A 27245-nucleotide genomic window follows, 5' to 3' on the forward strand; every position below is an offset into this window, starting at 1 on the left:
AAAGTTGTACCTGTACCGGCTTCCAGGTACTTTTTTTCGTACCACCTCCGGCGAGGTTCCAAGCGAGCTGAGGCGATACTAAATGTGACGTGAAAACACAGCAGACTGCTGATTGGTCAGAGAGAATCGTCACTATTCACTGCGTCGTCATTGCACGCGCCAGCAATAGTATCCAGAATAACCCCACCATTTTTAAAAAGTTTGGCCAGAGATTGCGTGACATATCCAATCCATTACATATTATGGCAACTCGGAAGAATACGCCGTGGTCAAACGAGGAGGTGCAGACAGCGGGTGTGTGTCGCGTAGAAGATTACGTCACGGCAGTTTCCTGCAGCGTCGCTATGACAAACCAGGTACTATTGTAGAGGTACAGGTACAACTTTTACACAGTGGAAAACCAAACAGAGCTGAGTCGAGTCGAGCCGAGCCGAGTCGAGCTGGTACTGTGTAGTGGAAAAGCGCCAAGAGATGCAGCTTCAGATGCGGTTTGGCATCATTCCAGCAAATTTGTTGATGTGTAGATCAGGGTTCCTCAATTAGGAAAACCTTCCCATCAAAAAATCTGACGAACACTGACAACTGTTCAATGTCAGTTCGGTCGCAAGACGAATCTATTGCAAGTGACATGGCTTCAGCTTTCTTTATGTCGGATAAAAGATTGGACAGACACTCACCCGCTAATGTCTCTACTCTTCTTGTTGCTGTGCAATCGGATAATGGCACCTTCTGTAATAGCTCCACAACCATTTTCTTCGCTTTGTCATCGTGATTTAAAATTTCCTCCACCATGTCAGTTGTGCAGTTTTTAATTAATTCGGCATCCGCAAATGGCTTTTTGGCCTTTGCCAGGTTCCAAGCAACACGTAAGGAAGCTGCGGATGCATTCTCCTGTATGGATGTGGTTTCGTGTATAACAGCAACTAATTGCTTGTAAGATGTCACCAATTGTGTTACCTTCTGTTTGCTGCTCTCCGAATGTTCTGGATAATTGCAGTTAAAATTGCTGTGCAATGCAATGAAATGGCGTTTCATGTTATCAGCCTTACAGACTGCCACAGTCTGCATGCATAACAAACACGTTGGCTTTGTGTTGTGGTGGTCAGGCAAAATAAAACAAAATTGTTCTGTCCATTCGCGTTTGAATCGCCTATTTTCCGTGTCCGCTTTTCTTGTTTTTCCACTCGCCATGTTTTCGCTGTCCGCCTAAGCTTTAATGATGCTGCGTTTGATTTTTGACGCTAGTGACGTGCTTACGCTGACGTTACCTTGACAACACTATTTGAAATTAGTGCGGGCCAAACACTTTTCTCTCGCAGGCCGCCTATTGAGGAACCCTGGTGTAGATGATAACAGTTTCAGATTGAGTCAGATGAAAAGCAACAACCTAATGAAAGCTCAATAAAGGCAAAGAAATCAGGGAGATCAGTAGATTTCCATTTACAAGTATTTTACAATTTGAGAAGAGTATACACAAGGATGTGACCATTACATTTAAAGGAACCGTATGTAAGAAATTTATGTCAGTTAATCATAAAATGGCCCTGACATGTCACTAGACAATAAGAAATCATGTTTATTTCAAATACTTATATCACTGACAACAGTGGTCCGGCCAGGATATTGTCATTTAAAAGTGAGAGTTGCAGCCCTCAACTGATGTTATTGTTGTCATTTTGTGTTTTGGTCTGAGGCTCCACCCTCCAGCTATCTACCAATCACGAAGTCAGTAGAGTTTGGTCATCCAGGTTGCCAGCTCTGTTACAGCTGCAGCTATACGAACGTGTCGGATAAAACATGTATAACGTTACGAAACCTAAAGACCTCGTTATGAATCCGAAATACGTCGTGACAAAGTCTGAAATAAAACAAGGATATAGGAGATGCCTTTGAAAGATGGAGACGTCTGAAAACGGAGAAGAACTTGAAGACAGACGCCAACGTTGCTAATTTTCTCCTGAACAGGTAAGATTCATCTATGTTTGGCTAACTTTGCTTCCGTACACAGTGGATTTTCCACGGTCGGCCGTGCTAAATGCGTTCATGAAAAGCTTTATATCGCACCACTAGCAGGGTATGAAAACAACCTATGTTCCGACTGAAATGTGGTATTACAGTACATCTTTACGAAATATTTGGCTAATCGCCATCTGTAAATTTTTGCGATACATAATTACTTCGCAAAACATCTCTTGTGAAGCATAAACATAATTAACAGAAGAAAAACAAATTACTGTGTAGGACTCGTCACTTGCCGTTGGAAGCTCCTTGTTGCAGCCTACTCCTGCAGCTTAGCTGGCAACCTGGAGTCAGGGGGGAGCGGGAGGGGATACACCGTTCTACAGTATTTTGAAAGTGATTGCAGTTCCAGTTTTGGCCACAATCCTACATACGGTTCCTTTAAAAAAAAAAAAGTAAATAGCCAAATAGTCAGACAGCCCTAAATCTGAGGAGGAAAACTGTTGACAAGAATGCACCATTAGAAAAGATTAGATCTAAAGTGTGTCCTTAGATATGCGTAGAGCCGTTCACAAGCTGCTTCTGATCAAAACACTCCAGTAAAGACAGAAAGTCCATTCCACTGTAGAGAATTTATTAGCCACATTTCCACTGTCAGGCCAAAAGCAAGCATGCCAGTATGTGCAAGTGCCACGCTGCAAAAAATGCTTTTCTTACTCAATTTTTTTGACATTTTGGCTGGAAACAAGACAAAAAAAATCTCTTATATCAAGAAGGATTTTCTAGACAAGTGTAGTACAATTAGCTAAAATTTATAATGATTCAAATAATGAATCGAATCGAAAGATTCAGGGAAATGATTAAATTGATTCAGAATGAATAGATTTAAGCTTCTTAACCATTCGTCCAGCGAAGTGGTTAATTCAGTATACTTTATCAACTCTTTATCAAGTTTATATTAGAAGTTTATATTACGCTCATTGTCAGGAGCATAAATAAACCACAATTTTACGTTAGGAAATTTTAAGGCTGAGGTAGCTTGATCTAAACACAGATAGAACTTTTGTGAACATAAAATTCAAGACACTTCTTTTAATGAAACAATGATTTATTGAACTACTCTAGGACACAATCTAAGCTACTTAAACATGAACACACACACACACACACACACACACACACACATTCACACGCACACAGCTCATACAGTTTCAGTGATGGGAAGTTATGGATTTTAAGAGAACCCCAAAGTTCTAGTATTTCTTAACTAGTTCTTAGATCGCAACCTTAGAAAACCACCAAAAGCAGAGTCTTCGGGGAAACACATTCGTGAGGAGTGGACTGTTTGCCGGGAGAAGCTTCGGTTGGTTGCCTGGTTACGCGGTTTGACACGCTCGGGGCTCTTCTGCATCAGAGTTGCAAGACTTTGAAGAGTTTGGCAGTCACGGAGTTTCAGTTTGTTCTGTAGAGTTTTGATGGCACAATCGCGTGCTTGGTCAAGTGTTTCTTTTCGCCTTTGCATCATGTTTGATAGCACATTTGTAACGCACGTGGTGTGAGTTCAGCTTTGCGCAGTGTGGAAGGAATTCCGGGGGTTTTCGCAGCAGGAAGGCTATCCTGTGATCAATCATTTTTCCTAACTCGATTTATGTTAACTCAAGTCACAAGTGGGCAGACAATTGGTTCTTTTGGGGAAGCTCAGAGAGGGTGATCTCTGTAGATTGCCCTTTTTCTGGTGTTTTGTGCAGATCAGCGAATTCTGGTCATGGGTTCAATCCGAGGTGACAATGTACCAATTGAGTCTCTTAGCAGAAAATCACACATGATCTTCCTGATTGGATTATCTTTTATTGCTGCTTTGTTTCCTGGGGTGATGTCGCAATTAGCGTGATCAGCAGATGGAGTTTTGGGTAGACAGAGTGGCGCTTTCCAGTTGCTTGCGGTTCCTGATGGCAAATGATCAGGATAAAGGAATCTTTGATCTTTCGTGGAGTGATGGTGACTCGTTTGTTATTTGCACTTTGCGTAGTCGAATTCCTACACAAGTAAAAATTATTTTGTTTGTTTTCAGAAGAAAAAAAATGTTTAAATTATGTGCATTTTTACTTGAAACAAGCAAAATAATCTGAACATGGGGTAAGAAAAAAAGATCTGGTTTTCTGTTTGAAATAAGATTTTTTTTGTTTATCCCATTGGCAGATAATATTGCTTGTTCTGAGCAAGAATTAATTTAATTTTGTGCAAATTGAATTATTACAATACCTTTGGTGCTAGGCCCCTAATTAATTAGATCTGAGTCAAACAGTTTATAACTTTTTAATTATTATTATTTTAGATGGAGGGTTTCAATGCCAGCTTAATGCTATTTGAGAAATCCTAAATAAGTAAAGGGTTTCTCAAAATACATGCAACTCCTCTTACAATTGCTTAATACAGCAGTCCTCGTGCCCCAAGGCTCTGCATATTTTGTGTGTATCTCTTACACTGTTAGACATTTCTGTAATTTCTACAGTTATTTACAGTATATCACCCAGTATAAAACTGCCAATTCCCTTTAAAGTAAATAACTGTAATTCCCTTTGCATCATGGGAATTTTCTGTGACGTCAAACACCACATACAGAGACTAACTGTATATTTAAAAATTGCTGTTTACTACTGTATTTGCGGTAACGACCTCTTTGGCGCCACTCCATTGAGATAATTCTTTTCCTCATTTCTTACATTTGGACTGACAGGATTTTGCCCTACGCAGAGTTCATCCTTCGTGTCAGAAACAGCGCGAGTAAAACAGCGTGTTTAGAGTACTACTGTACTTCAGAAATATACTGGGGCATCAGTTTACTGTCCTGCATCTATTGTGGATAGTATCACAGATTATAATGGTTTCTATACTGTCTTTTGTCACGTCGCGCCGCTCGCGTCTGAGGAGTGAGGACATGGAACCAGCGGGGCAGAGCCGGGGGTTTTCCCCAGGGATGGAACCCGCGAGCGGGAGAGTTCCGGAATGCATCTGCGCTGTGTATTGACGCACCTTACGAGATAAGACAAGCAAACAAGGTAAAAATATATATTTGTATGTCTGTTTGTGTGTGGTTTGTCAGATTTTTGTCCAACAGTTAAACCTAGTAACATTTACTTGTCGATATTATGGTAGCCTACATAAACTTTACCACGGTAAACTGCGCTGTACTTTCAATTAACAAACGACGCAATTAGCTTATTAAATTACCAAATACAATTATTTTAACTCGCAAGACATAAAATATCTTATATCAACAGTAAGTTAACTAATGTGTGATTTTGTTCAGGTGTTAATTAACGTTGGCCAGTAGTAGCCTAGCTGAGAATTCAAAATCATAAGTTAGCTAGGTTAAACAAAAGTTTTATGACTAGCTGCCTTTCTAGCTTTAGCATTAGATTAAAAAAAATTATAATAATTTAATATTTACTGCATTTTGTGTGTGTTTAAATGAGCAATTCCAGCGTTACGGACGTGACATTCAAGGTCAAAACCTGAAATATAAATCCTCATAAATTTTATTCTTTACCAATATATTGAACCATCTCTTTATATTTTTGAAACCCCTTAAAATAGAGTCCAGACATCAGAAAAGTTTCAGTCTAAAACCCTGTTTTATATTTTAAATGAGGGAAATACACATACGTTACGGACGTGACAAAAAAAGACTCGAGTTTCTGGGAGACAACATATTTTGTAAAATTTCTGCGATTTACAGTGCACAAACCAGAAGTAACAATATCTGCCGAATTGACAAGGGTTGGCTATTTACAAAATCTAAAACATCAGTTTTGTTTAAATTTTCGCTTTTATGTTTCAGAGGAAAAATCAGCGTTACGGACGTGACATCTCTCCGTTACGGACGTGACCGTTCTGAAAGCGGAATTTATCCGACTATGGAAATGCGTATAAAATGCTTTAAAAACTTTAACTGAGACGTCTAATAGTAACTTATAGTAAGTAATAAACATTCGTTTAGGCCATTATTTAACTAATTAATGTATACAAAAATGAGACATTTTAATGTTTTTATTAATAAACTAATGTTTTCTTGTGAGCTGCCAGATGAAATTCACAGTGCTGACTCGCATCTCCACAGGCCTATACTGGATGTGGCTTTAGAGAGAAATAAAGCCTTCATATTACATAAACGGAGAGTGTTTAATTTCGTTTTTAATTGGTTCGTTTGAAAGTAGACATTTTAAGCTAGACATATCTCTTGTAGCCTATGTGAGACAGGCTGAGTTCTGGCTCTTTTTTGAGAAACGCTCCAGCCAGAGACAGACCGAGATGGCAGAAAGCGCATCCTGTCTGTCTTTATTTGTAAAAAAAAAAAAAAAAAAATACAAATAATAAAATTAAAAGCTTACGTTAAATCAGGTTCGAACTGAATGTTTCATTATCAGAAAAAAATGCTTTATCAGAAAAAAAAGTGATCACGCATGCACCTCCCTGTCATGCATGCGCATTAGTTTTCCGCACAAACCCTTAAATATCAGTAATAAATGAGGTTAATGCTAGTGGGGATCCACATTAAAATAAATTTTCACAAGTCTACACCCGAGACAAACGGAGTTATAACCTGCAAATTGAAGGATATATTTGACGTTTTAAAATGATCTAATTGACCGATGCCGTTCCAATTCGTTGATCATTAGTTGCTGTTAATCAAGATTACGCATATGTCGCAGCATAAACTTGTTTTAATAAATCGCTTATGCATTAAATAATAAAGATACAAAACAGGTTATTAAATATGCTGAATATATTTTGTACAAATATTTATAAAATGGGAAAGCCTAATCTTCATTTTGCATCTGCATAAAATAGTGAATTATTTTTAACATGCAATGATACAAAATAAAACCAAACAAGATTTGTAATGAAGAAAAGAATATTTAGACAAATATGAGTGTTGAAACCCCACAGAACATCTCTTGCTCACTCAGCAGCATGCGCGCAGAACACGCAAAATCTTGCTCTATGCATGAATGCAGCGCAGATAGCGACACAAGTTATTTGAAATACATAAAATGTTTAAATAAGATAATACTGACAATGGAAATTATATGACATTTCAAATAGTTTTGACGATTTTTTCCCTTTAGTCCGCCTGTGCATTTCTGCACAGTAAATGCAGTCCATCTCCGCGCTATTTTTAGTTGAGAACGCAATTTCTGAAATTTTAGAATGAATTAATTTCTAAAATGTTATGATAGAAAAAAACTCAAACAGGTCACAGTATAATAGAAATACACAGGCTATCGATCATCAACTTGTGTTGTGTGCCAGTATGCATATGAATTAATATGAAGCATCTGTAAGAGTCACGTCCGTAACGGTCACGTCCGTAACGCATTATTATGGCTGATAAGAGCAAAGAATTGAGATGGGCTGTTGATCATAATAAGCATGGCCATAAGTTGGCTTTGTACAGAAAGTTTCAAGTTAATTGCATTAGTAATTACTAAATTAAATAAACTTAATCTTTAAAACGTTACGGACGTGACACAACGCTGAAGCGTCCTGACGTCATGAATCTAGCCCTTATAAATCCAAAAATCATTGCTGTTTAGACAAAGTGAGTTTATTTACTTTTCATACAGGCCTCCATCTTTCTACAAAATACTTACTGTTGACATAAAATTAAAAAAATAGGCAGTCTTTAATCTCTCATTTGAAACCATGAAATACAGTCAAATGAAATTGTAATTTTACAATAGGTGCACCCATCATATGTGGTAGAAAAAAATAGCTATTTCCTTCAAATTTCTATTAAAGCACGTTGATGCAGCTAAATACAGACCTAAATGCACAACTTAAACCGGGTTTTGTTCTTTTTGTATAAACTTTATTTTTTCATGGTAAGGTTGACATTTGCGTGGAATTGCTCAAAGGCAACTCAATGAAGCATCACAACGGACAGTAGCAGGCCAGCCACGCTTGGACTGATAATTCATGGTAAGAGAATAACTTCACTATGATATTAAGAGGTTTGTGTATTCCATATGGGGGTTTGTCTTTTACAAATGTGTAATTTCTTTTTTTTTTTTTTCTTTCAGGGAACAAATTTTGCTGTGTAATAAAGTGGATGGTGAGCAAAGGTGGCCTACATTTCGGAGCAGCACCTGGAATACCTTAGATGGGAGAAATAGTGAAGATGCACTGTTCCAGCATTGGAAGACTGTGTATTTTTCAGTGTTATATGTGCAATGTTTAAATAAAGAATGTGATATTTTGGAATAATTGTGTCTGTTTGAATTGAATATCAGTAGTACCTATAAAATTAATTCTATATAAAAGTTATAAAATTTAATGAAATCTATATAAAAAACAATTAATTACAATAATACATGGCAGTGCATTACTACAGTGCCTTACTGAAATACAGTTGGGTACTGTAAACTGAAATACAGTTGGATACTGTATATCTTAATTACAGTAACTCACTGGCAACAGTGTTGCCAGTAAGTTACTGTAAAAACCCTTTGAAATGTCTAACAGTGTATCACATATGACGTTTGTTCCATTTGAACGTAAATGCCCTGCAAAGTGGACTTCATAGGATATTCCGCCATTATTTTAAGTTCGAAGCAACTGTATGAGTTTCATTAAAGCATGCAAGACATGAATTTAAATTGTATTTATTTACAGATGTCACACTTCACACTCCTCTGTTAAGATTGGTCTGTGTGTGAAGATGAGCTGATTATCAGAATCAGGTTCATTTACTAAGAGAGGCATGCAAAATATGCAGAGCGGGTGGAGTGCGAGGACTGGAATTGATAACTTGCTTAGGGGATATAGGATGTAGTTGTATGTTAGTTTTGATACTTTACATGTTTGAATGTTTTGATGTCTGTTGTTTTGTGACATTAAATTGGGGTTCACTTTTACTTGTCTTTTTTCACCTTAGAACTGAAGGCACTGAAAGAGGAGAGTCAAGTACTGAATGAAATGGAAGAGAAAGATCATGATTCTATAAATGGAGAAACATTTTTTAGTTGTTCACAGACTAAAAAGACTTCCTCAAGAAAAATGACTCGAACGACAGGAAGTTATTTCACCTGTCAACAGTGTGGAAAGTGTTTCAATCAAAGAGAAAGTATTAAAAGACATATGAGAGTTCACACAGGAGAGAAACCGTATGCCTGCCCTCAGTGTGGAAAGGGTTTCACTCAATCTGGACACCTTGAAGTCCACATCAGAGCTCACACTGGAGAGAAGCCTTACACCTGCAAACAGTGTGGAAAGAGTTTTACTCAACCTGGACACCTTGGAGTCCACATGCGAATTCACACTGGAGAGAAACCTTATGCCTGCGAACAGTGTGGAAAGAGTTTTACTCAACCTGGACATCTTGGAGTCCACATGAAAGTTCACACTGGAGAGAAACCTTATGAATGCCAACAATTTGGAAAGAGTTTTACTCAACCTGGACACCTTGGAATCCACATGAGAATTCACACTGGAGAGAAGCCTTACACATGCACACAGTGTGGAAAGAGTTTCACTTTAAAAAGAAGCTTTAAAAGACACATGAGAATTCACACTGGAGATCAGTGTGGAAAGTGTTTTGATCAATCTGACAGAGAGAAATCCTACACATGCTGTGAATGTGGAAAGAGTTTCTGTCAAAAATGGCACTTTGAAGGCCATTTGAGAATTCACTCTGGAGAGCAACCCTACACATGCCCTCAGTGCGGAAAGAAGTTTAATTATAAACGACACTTTGCAGACCACATAAGAATTCATACAGGAGAGAAGCCTTTCACCTGCCAGCAATGTGGAAGAAGTTTCAATCAAAAAGGATCCCTTAACAGACACATGAGAGTTCACTCTGGAATATAACTCTAAATAAAGCAGCACTGAAATACCACATGAGGTTTCACACATGAGAGAACTGCATTTTTATTATCAGTGTGACATAGTCATGAAATAACACCAGAGAGAGGTCTTTGCTGTGCCATCACTGTGGAAAGACTTGCAGAAACGAGACAAAAGTTAAAATTTTAATTGCATTAACAATTGAGTTGAAACAAGCAGATGAGATCAAGTGTGCAAAAGTACTTGAAGACGGAGCATCGGTGGTAATATGTAATAGTAAACAGCATAAGAATAAAGTGATAAAAATGAAAATGGTATGTAAGCAATGATTTAAAGTTGCAATCAAATAGGTAATAAAATATGGAGGTGTGGATTTATAACTGGGGTCCCATTAAGTTTGAACATGGGAATACAACCAAAACTCTTATACTGCCCTCCAAAGGCAAAGCGCAGTAACTAAACATTTGGTCAAAATTGAGTTAAGGCTTAAAATGGACTTTGACAACAGTGTTGTCTTGTGGCAAAGTCTCCTGGTTCAATTTTGTCCCGTTTCAGAGAAAAGCGAGAGACTATATGTTTGACTAGCTGGTGTTAAAACTTTAAAGGCATTTTTCTTAGTTTCAGTGTTGGTGTAGTTACTGCACTTTGCCTTTGGAGGGCAGTATAGATGGCTAGAGAGTGTTTTGTGTTCTCACTTGATATCTTTCTCATTTGATTTCATAATGGAATCTTCAATGGTACGCAACATGGGTAATTTTTCATCAGTAATGTCTAGTAAAATATCACCACACCAGAGCAACTCATTCTCAGTGTCAGGAGCATTGTGAAGCTGAACCAGAGCTACATGATAGAAGGACTGAATAAAATCTGCTCCTGCAGTTTATATCAGGACTGCCATGATGTATTCATATTTTCAAACTCTTTTGTAGCCTTATGAAGAGAATAAACTGTCACTGAAGCTGATTATTGAAGCTGGGAATGCTGTTTTTGAATTTATTCATTATCTGCTGACATCTTGATAGATTTAATAGTGATTTATACTAAGTAGTGCAGATTATTTAAACAGAAATGTACATATTTCTAAAAATTCCCAAGTGTACTGACCAAAATTATAAACACAACACTTTTTTTTTTTTGCCCCCATTTTTCATGAGCTGAACTTAAAGATCTAAGACTTTTTCTATGTACTGTGATGGGGTGAAGGACCACAGGACAGAGAACTCATTTTGTAGCCCCGGAGGGTGGATTTATTTAACAAAGAAAACTGAGATTGAATGTGGAGAGTGAAGCTTGTGATACGGTGTGCTCTCTGCTCTTAGTGCTCGTCGTGAATCCAGTGAACGGTGAAGTTGGAATCGGTCTTCAGTTGCTCTCTGTAGGGTAGAGTAAATGTTAGCATGTGAGCTCTGTGGAGATCTTTCTCAGAGTGAGCCGGCAGCACGCCGCTTATAATGAGGCCACTTGATGAGCTGCAGCTGAGACCGATTCCGTCATGATGAGCGTGAGCAAGTTGAGCTCGTGTGTTGCCAGGGCGACGCTGATGATCCTTCGGGACGCTCGTCACACTACCGATATGCTCCCAGGCCGGTGTCAGAGGCATCCGTCTGCAGCAGGAAGGGACAGCTAGAGTCCGGGGCGCGCAGAACGGGCTCTGAGGTGAGGGCTGTCTTGATTTGCTGGAAGGCTTTGTCCGCCGCAGGAGACCACAGCAACTTCTCCGGCTGTCCCTACCTGGTCAGGTCTGTCAGAGGGGTGGCTAAAGAGGAGAAGTTAGGGATGAAACAGCGTTAGTAGCCCTCCAACCCCAAGAATGCTCGTACCTGGGTTTTGGTCCGCGGCCTCAGGGCCGTCCTTACGGCTTCCACTTTCTTCTCCTGTGGGCAAATTAGCCCCCTCCAAACCTGGTAACCCAGGTACTTCGCTTCATCGAACGCTAGGTGACACTTGCGGGGGTTGGCGGTCAGCCCAGCCTTCCGTAGCTCCGTCAGAACCCTCCGTAGCCGGTCAATGTGGTCCTCCCATGCCTCGGAGTGGATGACAACGTCATCCAAATAGGCTGCGGCGTAAGACTGGTGTGGCCGGAGGATGATGTCCATTAGTCTTTGAAAGGACGTTGGAGCTCCATGAAGACCGAAGGGGAGGGTCCGGTACTCCCAGTGACCGCTAGGTGTGGAGAAGGCTGTTTTAGGTTTGGCAGTTTCGGAGAGGGGGAGTTGCTAGTACCCTTTTGTCAGGTCCAGGGTGGAGATGTACCGGGCCCGTCCCAATCGATCTAGTAACTCGTCCACCTGAGGCATGGGGTAGCTGTCGAACTCTGATACCTCATTGAGCCGTCTGAAGTCGTTTCAGAACCGGAGGGTGCTGTCCGGTTTGGGGACCATTACGATTGGGCTGGACCAAGGGCTGCAAGACGGCTCGATCACCCCTAACTTCAGCATCTGTTGAACCTCGTCCTCAATAGCCTGCCGACGAGCCTCAGGGACCCGATAAGGGCGCTGCCGAACTATGACTCCAGTTGGGGTACGGATGTCATGATGGAGGACGTTGATCCGCTCGGGGAGATGTGAGGTCTCCAGGTCTCCCTTCTGGGCAGCCAACAGCTGGGGGTTCATATCCACAACCACGGGTTCGGAGGTGCTGAATGTGGCGAGCTGGTCTCTAGTCCCGACCCACTTCTTGAGGAGGTTTACGTGATATATCTGGTCTGTGCGTCTTCGTCCCGGCTGTCTCAGTCGATATGTGACTAGCCCAATCCGTTCCACTGTGGTGTAGGGCCCTTGCCAGCTGGCTGAGAATTTACATTTGGCGGTGGGGACTAGGACCGTAACTCGGTCTCCCGGCTGGAATTCTCGTGGTTGGGCGACACGGTTGTAGTGGCGCTGCTGGCTTTGCTTGGCCTTGACAAGATGTTCCCGGACTAATGGCATCACTCAGTCGATCTTCTCCCTCATCTGCTGGACATGTTCCACGACAGAGTGGTGATGGGCAGGCTGCTGCTCCCAGGCCTCCTTTGCCACATCGAGTAGGCCTCAGGGTTGTCGACCGAAGAGGAGTTCAAATGGGGTAAAGCCAGTTGAGGCCTGGGGAACCTCACAGATGCCAAACAGGACGTACGGCAGCATCAGGTCCCAGTCCCTTCTGTCCTCTGCCGTAACTCGCCGAAGCATCCGCTTGAGGGTTTGGTTGAAGCGTTCGAGGATTCTGTCCGTTTGCGGGTGGTAGACCGTGGTCCTCAACAGCTTCACCTGCAGCAGCCTGCAGAAATCCGCCATTAGCCTGGACATGAAGGGAGTACCTTGATCGGTCAGTATCTAAACAACTGGAACAGTTCCTGGGCGATGTTCTTGGCGTCGCCCTGGAAACCTACACAAATCACCTGTCTCTCCTCATCACCGGCTGATTGGTCGCAGCTGTCCCTCATCAGGCCGCGGCCAGATAAGCCGTGTGAGCCGAACTCACAGGGAGACACTTCTCCATTCACCGCCACGTCATTATTTCATCTGCACGTTTGTCAATAAAATCCACCCTCCGGGTATTCAACTGAGCTCTCCTTGTTGTGTGATTTCTCTCCCGTTTACAAATATATATATATATTTTTTTAATATGTCTTTCCTTTAACTACCGGTTATGTCTACCTGTTTGTGCCGTGAGTATTAAACTCCTGTCAAATGCTACAACAGCCTTCCGGTCAAGCAAATCTTGGCCCCTCAGTTCCGTCCAACCAACCTTGCAATTTTTCCCTTCCATACGACGGTCGGCAAGACTCAACTGTCCGATGCCACTAGTCTTGACCTCCTGCCGATTACTATCTGAGCCCCTTTTAGCCAACTTCACATCTTTTCCCCCCACCTGGTGAGGCTTACCCATTCGAGTCCTGATCTCCCCTCAGATGTCAGCGGGAACCCTCCCAGTCGAGTTTTCCTATTAATTTTTACCCGTCCGATGCCGTGAGCCTTGGTCTCCTGTTGGACGTTGGCGAGAGTTCGCCCGGTTGGGTTCCTATACTTGCCGCCTGCAAGCGAGACTTATCCATGCGATGTCGTGAGCCTTGGTCTCCCATCGGATGTTGTGAGAGTCCCCCTCACCAGGCGTCCCAAACTCTTTTTTTTCTGAGTCTTGATCTCCTGTCAGAGGCTCCTGTCAGACGCGGGCCGGGTTCGGACAGAAAAATGCGGCCGATCCGCACTCTAGAAAGCACGTTCAGCACCGCCGAGAGTTTCATGCTGTCGTTAAAACGAAACCAAAAAGTAAAACGCGCACACACATTCAAAAGCAATTTTAATACCCTGCGTTTGAAGAGCGACTCACCAATGCGCTCAAATTAGGTTATATAAAATATCTAGGCTGTAATTAGTATATCCCTCTATTTGCACTTTGAATATTGAAAGAGTAGCCTACTTTGATGATGACTGCATATATTGTCTACACGATTAAGTAAGAGATGTGTTGTTTGTTTTTTGTTATTTACAGGCTACTGTAATTGTTTAAAAATGCAGTGGTTGCCTCTAATTTAAATGTCTGTACCTATAATAGGGAAAATAAACATCTTGTTCATGTACTCATTTTCCTTCATTCTTGTCCCTTGCTTTAGGCATGAAATAAATATATAAAAAAGGTTTTCAGAATCAGCCCATTTGCTTGTAAAACAATCAGAATCGGGCATGCCGTGTCGCCGCGGCAACAAAATGCTAAAAGTCTAAATATTTTACGGGGACAACATGATTTTGTCTTAATTGAACCTGCGCTGCAGCCTCCTGAAGAAGCAGCGATAGTCTGCTGTCAGATCTGCATGTGATCAGAGCGTGCAGAAAGCCGAATTTTTGAATTCCTGTGCTTTGGGGGAGTAAGCTTGCAAAGAACACTTAAAAAATTCATAATATGTTTGTGAAATCTGTCTAAAAAAATCGCAACTTTTCCCGCAACTTTTTGAAAAAGCTGCCGCAAAATCTGGCATTTTAGGCCGCAACAATCACAAAAAAATCCCGCGAAATCCTGGAGGGACTGATAAATCCATACCAGCAGCCGGTAGGGCCTACTGACCTTATACCTGATGTCCGGCAGCCGTCCTACTCTCCATTGCTTATTAGGGGGGTACTTTAGGTTCGGGCCATTCCCGAGCTCGGAGCCCTTCCCTGGACAGCACGCCAAACATGCATTACATACACCAGCTAATTATATGTAAGCGCGAACTCGTGAATTAAATTAAATCACACCGGAGACCTTCATGCCCAGATTTGTCCACGATGAACCAATTAAGGGCTGTTATATGAAGGATGCTTGAGGATTCAGATGAATGAGGCAAATGAGAAACTGTAAACACTTACATGCTGCATGCATGCTGCTGTTTCACTCAAAAAGAAAGCTTAAACAGACACATGAGAATTCACAATGGAGAGCACCCTTACAAATGTGATCAGTGTGGAATAAGTTTTGAACAACAAGAAAACCTTCCACATGAGAACTCATAGCGAGAAACCCTACACCTGCTCTGAGTGTGGAAAGAGTTTCTGTCAAAAACAATTTAAAGACCACATGAGAATTCACTCTGGAGAGCAGCCCTACACATGCCCTCAGTGTGGAAAGAGGTTTAATCATAAACAACTTTTTGAAGACCACATAAGAGTTCACACTGGAGAGAAGACTTTCACCTGCCAGCAATGTGGAAGAAGTTTCAGGCAAAAAGGAACTCTTAACAGACACATGAGAGTTCACACTGGAGAGAAGCCATTTATATGTGGTCACTGCGGAAAGAGTTTCAGATATAAAACTGCACTTAAATACCACACGAGGTTTCACACATGAAAGAAATGAATCTAGCGCAAGTTCTGCCAGGAAGACTCAATCGTTTGCGTCACTAATTACCTCCTCATCTCCCAATCATATAATTTACTGTAGCTTTAAAGGGTAGCGCTTACCATGTCTGAGTTCACAGATGCTGTCGCTCCAGCACACAGCCGTGAAACTGGAATCCACCCGCAGTTTGCAAGGAGCGGAGCCGTTAACTCTCTCAATCTGACAGGATTTTATCACGGATACCATGGTTACTTCATTAAAAACGGCTGTCGGCATAGTTTAACGTGAACCGTGTGGTTCTCCCCCTCTGCGGATGTGTTTGCGGCGCAGGAGTCGTAACAATGTACCGTCGTCCTCGCTGGCGGTGGTAGACAGAAGCAACGGCTGGAGCTCAGTCTGGCGAATTTGTGAGCTCGAGCTGCTCAAGCGGCGGCATGAGGCTCTGATCGCCAGCGCGCTCGCGCTACACGCACCAACCCGAGCCGGAGAGAGCCGAGAGTCGACACGAACCCGCGGTGCTCACCGATGCTGTCGCTCTCGTACCTCCATCCTCGAAGCCCAGCAAGCTCTCCAGTCTCGATTTAGGTAAAATCCTATTTTTCTACTGGTGGTGGTGTTTTGCCAAAGCGGTTGGCACTTTCACGAATTGTATGGCTAGCTACTAAAGCAAGATGGCCTGCGGGTTATACGTCCGTCAAACAGCTGTACACGCTATAGGTTCAAGTGGCTGCAGCTTATGCTGCCTTCATGCGCTATCGTAATTATGGTAAATACCAAAGCTATCAAGACGGCCCGTGGCCCATGTGTTCTATCAAAGATGGTCGTGGCCCATGCGTTCTATCAAAAGTTGGCCTGTGTATTCTATCATGCGTTCTATCAAAAGACGGGCTGTGGCCCATGTGTTCTATCAAAGGATGGCCAGCGGCCACGCGTCCTATTAAAAGATGGCCTGTGGCCCATGTGTTCTATCAAAAGATGGCCTGTGGCCCATGTGTTCTATCAAAAGATGGCCTGTGGCCCAAGCGTTCTATCAAAAGATGGCCTGTGGCCCATGTGTTCTATCAAAAGATGGCCTGTGGCCCATGTGTTCTATCAAAAGATGGCCTGTGGCCCATGTGTTCTATCAAAAGATGGCCTGTGGCCCATGTGTTCTATCAAAAGATGCCCTGTGGCCCAAGCGTTCTATCAAAAGATGGCCTGTGGCCCAAGCGTTCTATCAAAAGATGGCCTGTGGCCCATGTGTTCTATCAAAAGATGGCCTGTGGCCCATGTGTTCTATCAAAAGATGGCCTGTGGCCCATGTGTTCTATCAAAAGATGGCCTGTGGCCCAAGCGTTCTATCAAAAGATGGCCTGTGGCCCATGTGTTCTATCAAAAGATGGCCTGTGGCCCAAGCGTTCTATCCAAAGATGGCCTGTGGCCCATGAGTTCCATCAAAAGATGGCCTGTGGGCCACATGTTCTATCAAAGGACAGCCAGCGGCCACGCGTCCTATTAAAAGATGGCCCATGGCCCATGTGTTCCATCAAAAGATGGCCTGTGGCCATGCGTTCTATCAAAAGATGGCCTGTGGGCCACGTGTTCTATCAAAGGACGGCTCTGTTTCACGTCGCAATCAAGGATACCAGCAGCATTTGTTAATTTTCACGATAGCTATAAAAAAAAAAAACGGCTAGTGGTTCATTTAATATAACCATGAATGGCACTCATCTAAATCTAATTTTGTTTTCTCTTTCTTTCTCCATCTAAGCCAGGAACCCCAGGATTCCCGTTCCGGTCGATCCTTAAGTCCACCTATCTTTGGGGGTGAGCGGCGCCCCCGCCTTCGTCTTCAGGCGGGACTCGCTGTTTCCGTACCCTCTGAATGCGAGTTACGAACGGGGCCTACGCCAAAGAACCTGATTGCTTGCTGAGCTGCTACATTAACGTAATTGGTATAGTATAAATTCTCCTGAGTCTTTCTGGTAGAAATGAAGCTAACGCAAGTTCTGCCAGGAAGACTCAATCGTTCGCGTCACTAATTACCTCCTCATCTCCTAATCATATCATTTACTGTAGCTTTAAAGGGTAGCGCTTACCATGTCTGAGTTCGCAGATGCTGTCGCTCCAGCACCTCCATCCTCCCCACCTCCACCAAGATGGAATCTTTCCTCCAACTCCTCTACTCCACCAAGCTGGGTCATCCCTCTATTTACCACATCACTATCAATCAGGCTATCCCCTCCTTCGTGAAGACTCAGATTGTCTTTCCTCAATCCCCAACATCACCAGTTGGCCCCTTCCTGACTCCGCGGGGGGTGAGCGGCGCCCCCGCCTTCGTCTTCAGGCGGGACTCGCTGTTTCCGTACCCTCTGAATGCGAGTTACGAACGGGGCCTACGCCAAAGAACCTGATTGCTTGCTGAGCTGCTACATAAACGTAATCGGTATAGTATAAATTCTCCCGAGTCTTTCTGGTAGAACTGTATTTTTATGTTATCAGTGTGACATAGCCATGTAATAACACCAGAGAGAAGCCTTTGCTGTGCCATCACTGTGGAAAGACTTGCAAGAACAAGACAAAAGTTAAAAGTGTAATTGCATTAATAAATGATTTGAAACAAGCAGATGAGTTCAAGTGTGCAAAAGTACTTGAAGATGGAGGATTGATGGTAATATGTAATAGTAAAGAGCTGCGGAATAAAGTCATACAAATGAAAATGGTATGTAAGCAATGATTCGAAGTTGCAATCAAATAGGTAGATACAGCTACAAGCAGCAATTACCGGGTTCGAGCATATAAGGACTTAATTATATTTTAGGATTTTATTGCATCAAATGTGTAGGACAAACTGAGATTTTGGCCTAAAACCTCAACATGTTCATGATGAAGAATATTGCAACACACACATACTTAATCTGAAATGAAAGGTTAATATAAAGTAGGTATGTACTTAGAAACAAACATTACTGGTGTTCATCTTGAGACAAAACAAAAGATACTGATATAATTTAAGATCAATCATTGCAGATTCATTTCATTTGAAAATTCATTTGACTTAAGCCTTCTCTGTGAAACCAGGGACTAGTTACTAGTTACATTTTTAAGATGAATTAGAAACTTTATAAATACAGGCTCAGGTTGGAATTGTCTCTCCAGAAGCTCTTAACTCATCTTTTTACAGAAAGGACCAGGAAGAAATTGAGGAATATCCCAGCATACCTCTGAAGTGGTTAACTGCAACAAATATATTTTTGTGTTCTCATTTGCCCCAATACACTGTTAAAAAAAAAAAAAAAAATCCTGTAAGTTTTACAGTAAAATACTGGCAGCAGGGTTGCCAGCCGGTTACTGTAATATATACAGCAGCACTGCTGTAATTGTAATTTACAGCATCATCCTGTATTTCCAGATTACAACAAATAACTGTATTTGTTTACATTGCTGTGTTTTTTACAGTAAACTACTTTAATTTTTGTATTCTGTATATGCAGTATTTATTTTCCAGATTGCTGAATAATAATGACTAGCAATTTAAAGAATCTATTAACTGCATAAGCTTTAAACAATATTTAACTGCATAAAGTATTGTATAGTATGAAACTCAGTGCACCTATTATTTAATAAAAAACAAAAATTATAATTTGACACATCTTAATCTTGAAAAACAGGTCCAATTTTATTTAACATATAACTCTCAAATTAAATTTTAAGTTTAACCAACGTTTAGCCAAAGTTTAACCAACATGGTCATAATTAAATGGTTCGAAATACCACAAAGACAGTGATGAATTTTCACAACTTCATGAACAGTCCAACATGGCCAAACAACAAGCCCTCAAGTGAGTCCAACAAAACTTCTGATCAAAAAAGGAGAACAGTTCAGCTCTAGATGCTGTTCCATCCCAGGATGCAAAGAGTGGCTAAAAATATAGAAAAGAACAAAAAGGGCAATACATTAGATATTTTACAAAACAATGATACAGTCAGACAGACAGGGATGACAGATACAGTCAAAGGCAGAGAGAGTGATAATTGTTACAGTTAGATCAGTATGATATTTAACAGTAAAATTGTAAAAAAAAAATGTAAAAAATTTAGAAGTTATTACAAGTTTTATATTTTACTATACTTTCAAATATACTTTATTTCTGAGATGCAAAGCTGAATGTTTAGTATCATTACTCTTTCAGAGATCATTCTCATTTATTATCAATATGCTGATTTATTGTCAATGTTGTCAGTGTATGTTTTGGAGCCTGTGGTACTTTTTCAGGATTCTTTGATGAATACATTCAAAAGAACAGCAGCTATTAAAAGAAGAAATTTTATCTAAAAATAAAAATCTTTACAATCAATTTCAATGTAACATACTTGTTGGATAAAGGTGAAAAAAATCCATGAAAGAATCCTGAAAAAAGTATGACAGGTTATTAAAAATATTAAGCAACACAATTGCTTCTAACATTGATAATAATTCAGCATATACAATAATTTCTAAAGGATCATGTGACACTGGAGTAATTAGAAGACTAGTATTAGTATTGATGCTGACAATTCAGAAATAAATTACATTTTAAAGTATATTAAAAAATTTTAAATTTTAATAATATTTAACAACATTATATTTTTTATGTATTTTGACCTATTAAATGCAGCCTTGATGAGCAGAAGATACTTATTTCAAAACATAAAACCACAAACTTTTGAACGCTAGTGTAGATAAAGTATAAAAGAACATAATAAAAGGGAAAAGATCTTGGAGTAGGTGTACTTACATGTCAGTAAATTCCACTGAAAATCCTTCACATTGCAAAAAAGACTGGTCACTTGGGCTCACTTTAACTGGTTTCTTCTGTGCCCAGTCGTTTTAGATGGGTCTTTGCCTTTCAACTTCTTTGTTTCTCTCTCAGGATAAATATCTACAAAACAGTCAGGAAGCACACAATCTGTAATTAGTTTTAGCTTTTGTATATCTGAATCATTCTCCCTATAAAACTCTCTCTTCTTGAGTTGAGAAACATATTCTATCATATCCACATGTAAAATGCAGGTACTCAGATTGTTAGAATGCAACTTTTACCTTTGAATGAACTCCAAAGATCCGTCTATCTCCTCTTGGTAACGTTAGTCCAGAATATGTAATATGCTGCGAACAGGCCAGACAGGATGGGCTGGATTAACTAAAAGTTAGCAAAAAGCATTAACATTACATTCAAACAATAAACGAATAAGCAAGTTATCAAAGGTCCTAGCACATCCCACTGCTTATTTTAACTGCTTTAACTGTCACAGGGAAGGTCAGAGACGTGCGGATCCATTTGCAGCATTTTATTAAACAAAACAAACACAAAACAAACACTAAGAGGCAGGCAGAAATCGTGGTCAAAACAGGCAGAAAGGTCGGGGCTGGCAGCGAGAATCAAAACACGGGAAGGAGTCCAGGAATCAAAAACACAGGAAATCAAACACGGGAATAAACGCTCGGAAATAATGACCAGATGGAACAATAAGACTTCGCAAGGTGGCTGTGTGTGTGAGAAGCTTAAATGCAGTCAGTGTGATGAGGTGCAGCTGTGAGCGGTAATCAGTAAAGTGAGAGCAGGTGAATGCAGTGATTAGTGCAGTGGCTTGTGGGGAATGAAGTCCATGAAGTGTGGTGCAAGAGTTCATGATGACAGGATAGACCAGATACGTGACAGAGCCCCTCCCCAAGGAGCGGCTTCCAGACGCTCTAACCACCTAATACCACCTGGAGGGTGGTGGAGCGGAGGCGGAACAGGGGGAGGGATGGAGGGCCAGGTCCATGTAGGGGTACTGGAACCACGAACTGAGGCGGAGCCGACGGAGGGAGAAGCCATGGTGGAGGAAGGGTTGGCTCCTGCCTGGGGCCGACCGACGGAGGTGGAGCCGGTGGAGCCCGAGGCGAAACTGGAGAGTCGATGGTCCTGGGCGACACAGAGGATCCGGAGGACCAAGGCGGAACCCAAGGCTCTGGCGACCCCGGCAGAGATGGAGGTCCGGAGGTACGCAGCGGAGCCGGAGTGACAGAGGATCGAGGCTGTGCCCACGGGAGGGAGGAGGTCCACAGAGCCGGCAGGACGGAGTGACGAGGCGCAGTCGGAGGAGTAGAGTCCAGAGGCGAAGGTGGGGCGACGACTGACCGGGGCGGAGCCGGAGAGACGATGGAGCCCGGAGGAGCGAGTGGGCCGACGGCCGACAACGGAGACGAGGGAGCACAGAGCCGGGGTGGAGCCGCAGGGTCGGAGGGCCGAGGTGGAGTCCAGGACTCTGAGACTGGAGGTGATGGTGAGGGATCCTTCAGTCTGGACACTGATGGAGACTGGCAGTCCCACGGCAAGTCCTCTGCACCGAAGGTGGGATGTGGGTGAGCAGAGGGACTGTCAGGAAACAGAGGTGGTGGGACTGGAGCAGCAGGGAGGGTGGGTGGGAGGAACCCACACAGTCCATGCATGGCCTCCATGACCAGAACCGGGCAGACAGGAATCTCAGGACGACTGGATGGAACCAGCAGAGGCTCTGGAAGGCTGGGCTGAACCAGCGGAGGCTCTGGAAGGCTGGGCAGAACCAGCGGAGGCTCTGGAAGGCTGGGCGGAAACAGCGGAGACTCTGGAAGGCCGGGCGGAACCAGCGGAGACTCTGGAAGGCTGGGCTGAACCAGCGGAGGCTCTGGAAGGCTGGGCGGAACCAGCGGAGGCTCTGGAAGGCTGGGCGGAACCAGCGGAGGCTCTGGAAGGCTGGGTGGAACCAGCGGAGGCTCTGGAAGGCCGGGCGGAACCAGCGGAGACTCTGGAAGGCCGGGCGGGACCAGCGGAGGCTCTGGAAGGCCGGGCGGAACCAGCGGAGACTCTGGAAGGCCGGGCTGAACCAGCGGAGACTCTGGAAGGCTGGACGGGACCAGCGGAGGCTCTGGAAGGCCGGGCGGAACCAGCGGAGACTCTGGAAGGCCGGGCGGAACCAGCGGAGACTCTGGAAGGCCGAGCTGGACCAGCGGAGACTCTGGAAGGCCGGGCGGGACCAGCGGAGACTCTGGAAGGCCGGGCGGGACCAGCGGAGGCTCTGGAAGGCCGGGCGGAACCAGCGGAGGCTCTGGAAGGCTGGGCTGAACCAGCGGAGGCTCTGGAAGGGCAGCCATCTTGTGCAATGGCTCTGGAAGGGTGACCATCTTGAGAGCAGACTCTGGAAGCGCAGCCATTTTGCGAACAGACTCTAGAAGGGAGGTCATCTTGTGAAAAGACTCTAGAAGGGAGGCCATCTTGCTTACAGACTCATGCGAGGCAGCCATCTTGGCCGGGAACTCAGGAACAGAAGCCATCCTGGCAACAGGCTCAGGAAGGGCGGCCATCTTGTGAACAGGCTCTGGGTTGGCAGACATCTTATGCTGTGGCTCTGAGCTGGAACTTACTGTGGGAAGATGGTCCTCCTCCACAATTCCCACAGTAAAAGGAGAAGCAAGATCCATATAATATTGCAAGGTCCAGTTAGGTTCAATCATGGGCATGAGTGAAGCCCATGGCTCTAAGAGTCCTCCACGGAAAAAAATCATTAGGCATCCATCATCCATGGTAGACTGATTAGCCAATTCGATGAAGTCCATCGTATACTCCTCAATAGTCCGCTCACCCTGCTTGAGACGCATGATCTGTACAGTGGGGTTCGTGCTGGAACCGGATAACTCCACAATAGCTGCTGGATCCTTGTAGCGGCGAAGTCTTCTGTCACAGGGAAGGTCAGAGACGTGCGGATCCATTTGCAGCATTTTATTAAACAAAACAAACACAAAACAAACACTAAGAGGCAGGCAGAAATCGTGGTCAAAACAGGCAGAAAGGTCGGGGCTGGCAGCGAGAATCAAAACACGGGAAGGAGTCCAGGAATCAAAAACACAGGAAATCAAACACGGGAATAAACGCTCGGAAATAATGACCAGATGGAACAATAAGACTTCGCAAGGTGGCTGTGTGTGTGAGAAGCTTAAATGCAGTCAGTGTGATGAGGTGCAGCTGTGAGCGGTAATCAGTAAAGTGAGAGCAGGTGAATGCAGTGATTAGTGCAGTGGCTTGTGGGGAATGAAGTCCATGAAGTGTGGTGCAAGAGTTCATGATGACAGGATAGACCAGATACGTGACATTTAACAGCACCGTTCAGATTTTACGTGACACACACATCCTCCGTGAGCGACTGACCGCGAGTTGCTAGCCTTCAGTATGTGTTTTATTTCGCCGCCCGTGTTAACAGATGGCTGCCTGCGCAAATTTGTTTTACTTCATAAAATAATCACGAGAAAGTGTGCTGATCAGCACGACGTCGCCGTGAATCACAGCTTTTGTCAATAAAGCTTGTCATTCAGGAACCTAGAGATGTTACACCTATAGGTGATATAAGGCCGGGGAATATGTAAAATCCTCACGTGACCACGGTGCTGAATCCCCGCACAAGTCTCTCTCTGCGGTTACCGCGAATGTTTATGACACCTTAATATACCACTACAGTTATGAAATGTGAAAAATAAAAGAGAAATAATCACTTACCACAGCTGTGAATGGTTCTTCTTGCTGCTCCTGAATCGACCGTTGAACATAATCCCGCCTCTTTAGGTTTGAAATTTTACAGCAATAAGCTGTATGTTTGCATCAAACCACCGCATCACCCCAGAATGCATTGCGGTTTACAGCAATATGCTGTATTATAAGAAATACAACCTGCTGCTGTAAAATATTGCTGTAATTTTTACAGCCATTCGTTACAGTGTAGGGTTGCCTGTGTTTATGTAAGGGTGCCTTTCAGTCTGTTTAGGTCTGATAATGTACAGTGTAATTATTAGTATTATTATTTCTTTTTTACATGAGAATATCAGACATGGTTATTATTTATTTATTTTTTTCAATGAATTGTTCCTTCTCAAAAGAATTGCTCTCAAAAGCCAAATGTTATCTTTTCGACCACAAATATAAATGCACTCCAGTCATGTGTGAGGCATGCCAGGTGCCCCTCTGCATTTTTATGGACATGAACTGTTACAAGTCTTACCACATCCATTCTGCATTTTCAGTTCTGATGAAGTGCAGATTTTAGAATAGTGTATTGAATATTTTACATGCTCCTTGTTGTTGTTGTTCAATCAACATTGCTCTCAAAAGCAATATGTTACCAGTTTGACTTCACAACGCACTGTTTATGAAAATGAGTGTGTCAATTTTGTGTATTTTTAAATAGTTTCATGCAAGTTTTTTACATTGACATGTTTGAGGTTTACACTTGTCATATTTCTGCATTTAATAAAATATGCAGAAAAATTTTTTTTCTTGTTTTTTTGTTGTTTTTTTGCACTTTCGAGCTATTTACTTAGTTACTATGGATTTCTTACATACATAGCCTTCAAACTGGGGGTGTAAGATTTGTATTGATGTATGGTATATGAAAATACTCAAACGAATGACAGCACAGCAAGTAAAAATACCAAGATATACTCTGGTGGAATTGTTCTATGGCAGGTCTTAAAGGGTTAATAGATGCTGTAGATGCATGAATGGATGTTTTTTTCCAAAGAAACTTTGGGGGGAAAAAACATTGGAAAATTTTACACTTTTCCAAGCTCAACAGATGCTCTTCAACATCTTGGCTGTCAGCAAGTAAGTGTAACAGCCTCTCATCAGTCAAATATCGTTTTAAGACACTGTTGGACAAGTTCACATCTTCTTCACCAAAACTGCCCACGATGGACACTTTCCCTTTTGCAATGCACTCAAAGATGGTACTTTTATTGTGCATTCAAATCTGTCTGCCAAGCTTGGCATTTTCTGCACCTTCGTGAAATGGTAATCTCTGCAGCGTTGATCTCACCAATGATTCAACAAGTGTTGGAAGTGAAATCTCTTCCAGCTCCTCAATCTCTGTACAACATGTAGTAGTCAAAAACAGGCATCCTGCATACTGCCTGGTGCAGACGTTTCGGATGCAATAGCTCTTCCCACTGACTAGCTTGCCTATTAGGCTATCCCACAACTGGATCTTTATACATCCCGATACGTCCTCTACATAACACGTCTGCATTTCTATACATGCGCCTCTCACTTCAACAATTCAAGTTGCCGGTTTGACATAATTGACACGGACCTCCAAACTGCCAACATAAGAAAAAAAAAATATATATATTTAAATAAAATTGCAATTAACCAATTATTTGTCATATACAAACAATACATACATAATGCAAAGGGTAAACATTAAAAAAGCTGTTAATGTTCATTTTCCTCCATTAATCAATATTATAAATGTATAGAATATAAACAAGTGTCTGTAAAGACTAATCTAATAATCTATATTACATATATAACATATATAATTTCTAATACAAGTAGAAATTTACATCTTTATTCTTGATTTAAATATCACTGTAACAAAAAACGAACTAAAGCAGAAACATTTACTCATAATTAAACATTTACTTTGAATTCATTAAATTCTTTTCAAAGTATTTACCGTGAAATTACTTTAATTATACTTTTGAAATTCAATTATATATATTTAACAAAACTAAATATGAGAAAATTAAGCTGTCAGTGTAACAAATTAACTTAGTTGTTAAAAATGTTTTTTTTTTTTTTTATATTTTAACACAGGAACACACCACTATTTTTGAAAATAGGCTAATTTTCCAACTCCTCTAGACTTAAACATTTCAGTTTTACAGTTTTCGAATCCATTCAGCCGATCTCCAGGTCTAGCATTACCACTTTTAGCATAACTTTGATTAGATTTTTTCCCCCATTTAAAACTTGACTCTTCTGAAATTACATCATGTACTAACACTGACAAAAAAAGAAAAAGTTGTGATTTTCTAGGCCAATAGTGTAATTAGATTATTACCTGGAGACTATTTTAGTTTACCTTTATGCCTTTGATGGTTTGACTGGAATCACTTTGTAGATCATAAACAGCAGAATTGTAACTTTCAGGGGTGCGCTGTGGACCACAAACACTTGGGTCATCACTCAAAAACTCACTTTGCCTTATTTCACAGTACCTGCAAAAGTACTGAGCATGACTGAAATTTTCCGTAAACCCATCAATGGTTTATCAACTCAAATTATCACCACCATACAAGGGACATGTGATCAGTATTAGACCGCACATGAGCAGGTAAATTAGCCACAGAAAAATAGACTGCAACAACTTTTTTTGGCAGAGCCGAAGGGATTGACAATTTCAAAAGCATCCTGGTAAAGATTTAGTTTCAGGCATTCTGTACGCCCTGTTTAGGCTTGCATGGTAGAACGCACAGAGCGTGTTGTCCGGGTGGCATTAGCTAGCATCTGGAACATTTTGGTGTACCCCTCGAGCAATCTCTCCTCCGGCTTCAGCAAGAGGAGAAGGAATTCAGGATGAAGGAGGGGATCCATATAGGGAAACACTATGGAAAAAAAAAAGCCTGTGAAAAATGAGAAACAAAAAAAAGGGGAAACGCGGAGATACTGTTTTGGTCTGGCTAACTGTCACCACATGTGCAGGAACAGGCAACACACACCACAGACAGGGGAACAGCAGACAAGAAGACTGAAACACAGGAGGAAACATGGGATGTAACATTTGACATACGTAACAATTGTCGCTGGACAAAGAAACAGTGAAAACAAACAAACTTA

At 42.1% G+C, this 27245-nt stretch overlaps 2 protein-coding genes across 2 annotated transcripts in view; one reads left to right on the forward strand and one right to left on the reverse strand.

Annotated features, from left to right (window-relative positions):
- The window catches only part of LOC141299002 (uncharacterized), a 110983-nt gene that overhangs the window by 72950 nt on the left and 10788 nt on the right, over window positions 1-27245 (reverse strand). The window lies entirely within an intron of this gene.
- Window positions 8901-10122, forward strand: LOC141299305 (uncharacterized). Its single transcript, XM_073829660.1, has one exon. It carries the CDS (start codon window positions 8938-8940, stop codon window positions 9829-9831), a length of 894 nt encoding a protein of 297 aa, XP_073685761.1. The 5' UTR covers window positions 8901-8937; the 3' UTR covers window positions 9832-10122.

The sequence above is a fragment of the Garra rufa genome, chromosome 23, assembly GCF_049309525.1.
Source record: "Garra rufa chromosome 23, GarRuf1.0, whole genome shotgun sequence".
Classification (NCBI taxonomy): Eukaryota; Metazoa; Chordata; class Actinopteri; order Cypriniformes; family Cyprinidae; genus Garra; species Garra rufa.

Coding starts and splice junctions, on each gene's coding strand:
- LOC141299305 (XM_073829660.1), top strand. CDS start 8,938: ATGGAAGAGAAAGATCATGATTCTATAAATGGAGAAACATTTTTTAGT.